The sequence below is a fragment of the Syngnathus typhle genome, linkage group LG17 (genome assembly GCF_033458585.1).
Source record: "Syngnathus typhle isolate RoL2023-S1 ecotype Sweden linkage group LG17, RoL_Styp_1.0, whole genome shotgun sequence".
In the NCBI taxonomy this organism is placed as follows: Eukaryota; Metazoa; Chordata; class Actinopteri; order Syngnathiformes; family Syngnathidae; genus Syngnathus; species Syngnathus typhle.
In genome coordinates, this window is record NC_083754.1 from 610,926 (window position 1) to 619,170 (window position 8,245).

Sequence of the window (8,245 nt, forward strand, 5' to 3'; positions counted from 1 at the left end):
GCGGACTCGCTCGCTTGGCGTTGCTGCAAACTTTGATAGTTTGTCGCCTTTGTGGCTTCCCTGCCTGCCTGCCCGTCCGTCCGGCCGGGCAGCCAGCGTGAGAGAAAGCGGGGCAAACAATTGTGTTAAAAATAGAACTTGATTGTACACTAGCCGTTTTGTGTGTCGCCATTGGCAAGCCGGGCAAAGAGGTGGAGGAGGCGGGACCTTCAGGACGGCAACGCTAATTGACAGCGACAGCGGTCCAATCGGAAGGCGCAGGACAAAAGCCTATAATGCCCCGACGGGGGAAGGGGGGGGGCCTGTGCCCCGGCCGGAGCGAGCCTCCTCCTGCCCCTCCTCCTGCTCCTCCTCCTCCTTCGCTTGCCCGCCCGCCCGCCCGCCTGCTGCCAGCCTGAGAGAGAAGCACCTGTAGCGCGCATTCGGGCCCGCGTCGGTACCGTTATAAGTTTGCGACCACCGGAATCATGCTGCTCCACCACTTGCATGTCCTCAACTCACTCCTTGTCGCCGCCATGGGTGAGTTAACTTGGCAATTTCTGGCTGACGTGACGTCACGTAGGACCTGGCTTGTATAGTGTTTTTTCTTTTTTCTTTGCATTGCTTTCTGCGCGTTCGCCTCAACTATAGTGGAAAGGCTTCAGCCCGTAAACTAATAGCAGCCTCTGAGACGAGGCATGCCTATTTGACTTCAGAAAAGTCTCACGGCACTACCAAAAAAAAAAAAATTCAATTAAATGGTGTGAAATGAGGGCCTGGTGACTTGAACACATGCTGTTATAACAGGGGTGCCAAATTCAAGATTTTCTGGGAATAGGACAAGCAACAAATCCATTTAGAAAGAAACGTGAAGTAGACACTCTGTTTGCCTTCGTGGGCCTCATAAAATGATATGGCAGCCTGAATGTGGCTGTCCCGCCTATATGAATGGCAGCAGGTGGCTGCACAGGTTATTTCTGCTTTTTTTTTTTATGGCAGCCTTTGTGAAAAAGAAGTGTTCCAAAGTGGCATTGTGTCAAAAAGTCATTTCAAAACTAACCAAAGGACGCTCAATAACATTGGGCCAATTTTTAGCTGTGGCCGAGACTTGACCGAGTCAGGGAGGCTCGTCACGTGCCTGCCTGCCCTGCCGCAAGGGTGTTGCCCCTCTTTTGTGACGGACGGACGGACGGACGGACGGACGGACGGAGGGAGGCGTGAGCGACCAAGTGCGCCTGAAGTGGCGACGTCCTCTCGGTTCCGCATTCTGCTTTCGTCAGCGCCAGCCCCTGATGTTACACCTGGCCCACGTTTCCAATTGTGTAGCAGCGTTACTTCCCGTTCCTCTGCATCAGGCAACCGACTTCAATTTCCTCCTGACCTTAGGTACCCCTTCTTCTTTTTTTAACCATCACACGCAAGTTACTTTGTGTACGTCCATTTGTGTGGATTAGAGTGCAAGAGGACGCAAGTCTTAGGTTGTGCTTGGCCCAGTTTTAATTGGATATGATACCTGCAGAGGTCGTGCGACACGGCCATCTGTTGGGCCTCTCATAAGGCTTTATTTCCACAGCAGGAACTTTAGCCCGGATCCAGGAAGTTTTGGAGGACTGTTGTGTGTTTAGCTATAGCGAAGCACTTCTTCTCAGAATGACTGAGTAGTACAAGTCCACCCGGTCCTCATGAATGACGCCAACACCAGATTTGCTTTCTGTTTCAGCGATTAAACATGTCTTACACACACGCGCACACACACACACAAGTGTGTGTTTGCAGACCACCTTTGACCCAGTCACCCCTTTTGTGTCTGCGCGGATTATCTATCTGCAGCAGGATAAACCCACGCAGGCAGGCGGGCGGGCGGCGGGCGGTTGGGCAGGCAGGCAGGCAGGCAGGCAGGCAGCCACGCAGGCAGGCAGGCAGGCAGGCAGGCAGGCAGGCAGGCAGGCAGGCAGCCACGCAGGCAGGCAGCCACGCAGGCAGGCAGGCAGCCACGCAGGCAGGCAGGCAGCCACGCAGGCAGGCAGGCAGGCAGCCACGCAGGCAGGCAGGCAGGCAGGCAGGCAGGCAGGCAGGCAGGCAGGCAGGCAGGCAGACAAGGCACTCTTAATGAGCGCATGGCATGCTGCTCTTGGTTTATGGCTGTCATCATCACGCCAAAGGCAAGGCCTCTTTCATTGGATTCCACCTGCCCAGTTGGTTTGGAAAGGCTTTTGTTTGCTTCATCTCAGCATCGTATTTCAGCCCGGTTGTTTTCGAAACATATTTTGGACAGCCATTTTTAAATGTATACTGTAATGGAACTGGTTTCAAATCAACCGACTATGATTTATTGCCTATTTAACAAGGGCTCGCCTCTTCCTCCTGCTGTGCCGTGCCGTGGCGTGCCGTGGCGTGGCGTGGCGTGCCGTGCGGCTTTTTTATTAGCGCCGGCACAGACTTAATGTTCCACTATGACCATTCTATGGAAATGAAAGGTGCTGATAACGCGCGTACACACACACACACACACACACACACACACACACACACACCCCTCTGTACACATGCACACACAAACGTTGACTTATGTCACCATAACGACCACACTCACTACTTGACCAGTCAAACAATGACACATCATAGGACGAGGTGTGAAAGGAAAGGATCAAATGGAGCAAGTTGAATGGAAAGAAAGAATGCAGGGACCTAACCTTCAGGCCCCCCCAACACGGTGTGGCGAGCGGCAATAAAGGCGAGCACCGCTGGATGGACGTAGTTGAAGAGGTTTTGCCGTCATCTCCGTCACTGGTCATCCAATCCCAGATCGGTGGCGCGCTGTTGTTAAATTGTAACCCAGAAGAACGAGCGCGGCCGGCGGCCCTGTTGTCACGCTACTTACGGGCAGCGGGCGCTTCATTTCCTCTGAGAACCAAGAGCCACTTCCCATTTTGCTCATTTAGGTGCTAAATTTGAATTGCCGAGTGATGCTACTTGGCCTCACTGATGACAGCAGAGCAAGCAGGCTGCCACTGCCTGGCGACCCCTGCCTGGCTTCATCCCGTCGGTCGTTAAGGCGCTGGAAGTGGGAACAGACGGCGGAGGATAACAAGCGGCAAGCACACTGTGATTCTTTTTTTCTTTTCCCATCTCAGCCTTCCGGTTCCGGATGATGTTGATGTCGTAAAAGTTCCGATGTGACGATATTGCCTCGAATGTCTCTCGAGTCATCTTCAGGAATGTCAGACCGCAGAATGCGCAACAAACGGGCTACATTGTTAGTCATGTCATCTGTAAACACATTCCGAAAGAGATTAGTTTCATCGAGAGAGAGAAGCGTTTTCCAAAAGAACACTTGAACTAGTTGGAGGAAGTCCAATACTACTCAAAGCGTGCACATTCATTTTTTTTGGACTGATATCGTCACAATTCCTTCTTCCATCAGCTTAGCTTTCTTCCTATTTGCTGACTTCTTCCTCTTTCTTTTGACTGCAGTGATGGCAATAGACTTTGACATTGTTAGCGCCACCACCGAGGGAATGTTCAGCCATGGCCAAAACACCACCGCAACAGGAACGCTGGCTCCCACGAGCAACCGCGCGACCTCCGCCCGATCCGCAGCCGATCCGTTTACGACAACCGTCAGAGAGGAGACGTCTGTCAAAAACTCCGACGCAAGCGGCGCACTCCCACTGACAAGCGGCGTAGCGACATCGACGGGCCCGACCGGCCACACCGTCACGCCACGGCCGCCGGACCCGACCCGTCGCGGTCCCACCGCGACTACAGCCGCACGAGTCATACTCACGAGCGTGAGCCACCGGGGCACCGCCTGGATGACGACGACCGGCCCGGACGCCATCGTAACCACCGGTCAGACCGAGCACGCGACATCGATGACATCGACCGGCCGGACGGACGACGACACGTCGACGACGACACGTCCGGAAAACAATGTCACAATCTCAACGGCAACAAGGGGCGGATCAACGACCGCTACGAACACCGAGACGAGCGCCGTGATTACGGGCCTGACAACTTCGATGGACATAACATCCGGCCACGACACCTCAGTTAGCTCGGTGACAAGCGGTCCGACCGAGGCCGACGCAACGTTAATGACGACAAGCGGTCCGGCCAACAACAACGCGACGACCTCCGCGACAGCAACTAGCCTGACCGACAACGATACGACCTCGGTGACAACAATCAGCCCGACATCACTACCGACAACCGGTCCGCCCGACAACGACACAACCCCGATGACGACGACGGGCTTAACGAATGACCCTACCTCGGTCAGCCTGACTAACTACACTTCACTGACAACAACCAGTTGGACTAACAGCAGCGCAAGCCCAATGACAACAACCGGCCTGAGCAACGACACTTCCTCCACGACGGCAAGCGGCCCGACCGACAGCTACACGTCGCTGACGGCCACCGGTCCGACATTTATGACCCCGGCCGGTCCGACCGACGCCACGACGACAAGCGGCCCGACCGACAGCTACACGTCGCTGACGGCCACCGGTCCGACATTTATGACCCCGGCCGGTCCGACCGACGCCACGACGACAAGCGGTCCACCTGACCGGACCACCTGGATGACACCGACCGACGCTGAGGCGTCAACAGCTGCGATAACCACCAGCCCGTGGTCAACTCTAAGCGTCGACGTGACAGCTTGGGTGACGAGCGACGACACCAAACCCAGCGGTGACGCAACGACTCGGACGACGACCGACCCTCAGTCCGACAAAGTCACAAGGACAACGGAAAGGTCCGGCGTTGTCAGCACGCAGGGCCCGACCCCGGCCTCCGAGGCCACATCAGGAGGTACGGCCGCAACGGAGGAACTTGCGTGTTGTCGTCTTTGGATTGACGGTTGCTCCTTTTTGAACATTGCAACGCAGCGACTACTCGGGAAGCGACCAGCGTCCTCACGCCGACCTCAGCCAGCAAAGGCACCCAAAGCTCGCCCGGCCCCACCCAGAGCGACGCAACCATAGGTATCACGGTGTGCCGTTTGGATGAACAGGCTCTTGAATGCGTCGTTTGTTTCCATCCGCTCCGCTCTAGTTTGTCCTGCGGAACCGTGTCCCCTTGAAAGCGTCTGCTTAAACGGAACCTGCCAGTGTCTCTCCGGAAGCTTCCTCCTGGGCCAGCGTTGCATCCGCGGTAAGCCTGACGTCTTCCAACAGCCGCTGGTACAAAGGCGTGCGTGTCTTATTGAGTCGTCTTCTTCAGCTCAAGTCTTCCCTGGGCAGCTCCACCTCACGTCCTTGACATTTGACAAGGAAATGTTGGACAGGTCCTCCAAAGTGTTCCAAGAGACGGCCGCGGACATCTCGGCTTCGGTCAGCTCGTGCGTCGTCGCGCAAAATGAGGACCGTTTGGAATTGTTCCTTGTTTAGCAGCCAGATCTTGTGTTTTGCAGCTCGCTGGCGCCTTTGCAGGTCGGCCGGGATACGTCCGCTCTGACGTGGTGCAGCTAGCGTGAGTTATTAAGTCCTGTCCCCAGGCCATATATGTATATGTAAGGTCATCCAACATTGGGAAAACAATTCAAAAGGTTGATAGCATTTTGCACTGGCCTGGCCTAGCGAAGCTTTTCACCGTTTGCCGCCGTTTGCCGCCGTTTGCCACCGCTTGCCGCCGTTTGCCGCCGTTTGCCACCGTTTGCTTTTCCCACAGCCCAGGAAGCGTCCTGGCCACTGTCAACAACATCTTTGACAACACGCCAAACTCTGAGGAGGCAGTGGAGCAGGTCATCCAGGATGCCATCGGGAGCAGCTCCCAAGGCCTGCTGCTCAACGCTACGTTTAGCGGTGAGCCAACACCACCACGGTGGTGCCTGCCCAGCCATCCCAGCCCACTGGCGACCCCGTTTGTTGACATTTTCTTTCTTTCTGGTAGTCACAAAGTTGTGTGATCAGGTTCCACTTCCCTGTGACGCCGTCACGACTTGGTGCACCAGTGCTAAGGGTCGCGTGGGCTGTTCCTGCAAAGCTGGCTACATTTCCACGGTGTACTCCAACACCAGCTGCAAGGGTAAAGGAAGACGTGACAGCAACAATGACGACGTACGTCGCAAGCGAAAAGAATGACGACGGCCAGTCCCACCCCACGACAAGCGGACCACCCCCAACCGTACTGGACGGACGTTAATGGAGCACCTTGAGTTTTGTCATGCATTTCTTTGTGTGCGTGTGTGTGTGTGTTTGCAGCTTGTCCAAGCGGGCAGGAAGTGGTGGGCAACAGCTGCCAGAAGTAAGTCAGCCTGCACATTTCCATTCAAATAAGAAAGCTACTTTGAAAGGAAACCTATTGCGGCTCAAAGCGCCGCCGCCGCCGCCGCCGTAAGATACTAACTAGCAAGTTTGAATGCCGCTAAGAATGAACAAATTTTCACCTTGACATACAGGCACTTTTCACTCCATTTGAATGTTTCCTGTCTTTTCCAGATGCGCCTTTGGATACGCAGGCTTCAACTGCACCGACTGTGAGCGACATGATTTGTTATGTGGTGCCGAGAGTGTCAACAAATGTGTGTGTGTGTGTTTTGACAGCGTCTCTGCTGGCGCTGGTGGTCATCTCCTGCGTTTTGGGCGGAATTCTACTCATCATCATCATCTTGGCTTTGCTCTCCTCCTACTGCTGCTGGTGAGTCAGTCCGTCACAACTGAACTGAACTGACGTGTGCAATTGCTGACCACTAGGGAGCACTGTAGTCCAGGACACCAAATCGACTAAATCGTTGTAACGTAGAAGCAACAAGAGATATAACACATGATAAATGTTTGAGACGGCAGACATTGCTTTGCAATTTTGAATGGTCCAAACAATGCTTCAATACATCCAAAAAAAGGATGAAATGAAAATGAGCACTGTCCACTGTCCACACCAGGCGGAGGCGCTCTGGAGGCCAGGCGGAGCGCAGCGATGCCAGTCCGTACCCGGCGGGGGGCGAGTTGACCAAGCCCTGGCCTGTTGGCATCACGCCCATTCCCCGCGCTACCACCGCCGCCACCTGGGACGCTGCAGCCACTATGGAGATGATGGAAAAACGGCATCATGGCAACGGCGTGGTGAGCGCCCCACTCTTTCTTTTCGCAAGCCGGGCAACTAAAAAAGAAAAGGGGGGGGGAGGGGGGGGGGGGGAGAAAAAGCCATTACATCCATTGACGTATCACCACAGTAAACGAGTCATTTGAGGCAAACTATTTGGTTTAATAATGTACCATGGTATTAACAAAAAGGTTGAAGCAGACCAGACCATTGGCCTTCATCAATCTTTTGCCCCTACGCTGTCCGAATCATCGGCAAAGGAGATTATATCAAAGTTCATCTTTCAGATTCTGCAGTGAATGTTTAAATGTACTCATTTGGTAGCACGGGTACTAGCTAGTGCTGCTAGTAGCTAGTTTCCTGCCCTGGCTCCCTGCTTTGGCTGACTCCCGATGTGTCGCTTTAGGGCTTTCCTTCTAAGCAGAGAGGATGGAAAAAGGTAAGGTTTGATCCGGCCCTCCCCCTCGGTGGCTTTAGTGTGCAGCACAACTACGGTGCTGCTGCTGCTGCTGCTGCTTCTGCTGGTGGTGGTGGTGGTGGTCAGCTTCCTGCGGTGGCGTGGTGCACGGCGCCACATGCGACACTAACACGTCTACCGCTCTCACTGCCGTTTCAGTCAGGGTCGTACGATCTCAACCCCGACGGAATGAAGACCTTCACCAATAAGAACCCGTCGCGTTACTCCTATTTGATGCAAGGCCACGAGAACCCCTACTTCCTGCCTGGCGACGATAAGAAAAACTGACAGCTACGCCGACGGATGCTTTTTCTCATTTCGCAATCAGATGGGATGACAAGCAAGTGTGGCGTGGAGTGGAACGTCGCTCGCTAAGAGTGGCCAGTAGGTGTCACCCATTTTTCTTTTCTTTTCTTTGTCGCCTTGGAAATGTTGCAATTGTGCGACCTGTTCAATCAACGCTTGCTTCATTGAATGTGGCTTATTATGACCTAGTCATTCGAATCCATAACCACAATAAGGGCTGGTCCCCCGTTCTGAATGCTGGTGAAGGGATTTCTTTTTTTTTCATTTTGCACTCTTTGAAGCTTCTTCATTGGAACTACTATGTTGTTTTTTGTAGTGCGTGTGCCAACGTTGACTTTTGTCATCATACTGCTGTTATTTGTCTTTTATAAGTGTGTACAGTTTTGTTTTTGGTCAATCATTTCCCATCCGCAGAATAAATCATTTCAAGTGAAATGCAAGTCAACATTTCAA

The 8,245-nt window shown here is 53.8% G+C and overlaps 1 protein-coding gene across 2 annotated transcripts; it reads left to right on the top strand.

Moving 5' to 3' along the window:
• Positions 1 to 343: 343 nt before the first annotated feature.
• Positions 344 to 8,227, top strand: si:ch211-198m17.1 (mucin-2). 2 transcript variants are annotated; one of them, XM_061304164.1, is made up of 14 exons: positions 344 to 519; positions 3,454 to 4,797; positions 4,875 to 4,970; positions 5,041 to 5,139; positions 5,209 to 5,318; positions 5,399 to 5,457; positions 5,656 to 5,789; positions 5,878 to 6,012; positions 6,189 to 6,231; positions 6,426 to 6,463; positions 6,531 to 6,624; positions 6,869 to 7,049; positions 7,436 to 7,468; positions 7,646 to 8,227. In XM_061304164.1, exons 1-14 carry the CDS (start codon positions 468 to 470, stop codon positions 7,772 to 7,774), a joined length of 2,547 nt encoding a protein of 848 aa, XP_061160148.1. In that variant the 5' UTR covers positions 344 to 467; the 3' UTR covers positions 7,775 to 8,227. The 2 variants fall into 2 exon arrangements, with proteins under 2 accessions (XP_061160148.1, XP_061160149.1); XM_061304165.1 differs by lacking the exon at positions 7,436 to 7,468 and having other exon boundaries at positions 348 to 519.
• Positions 8,228 to 8,245: the final 18 nt, after the last annotated feature.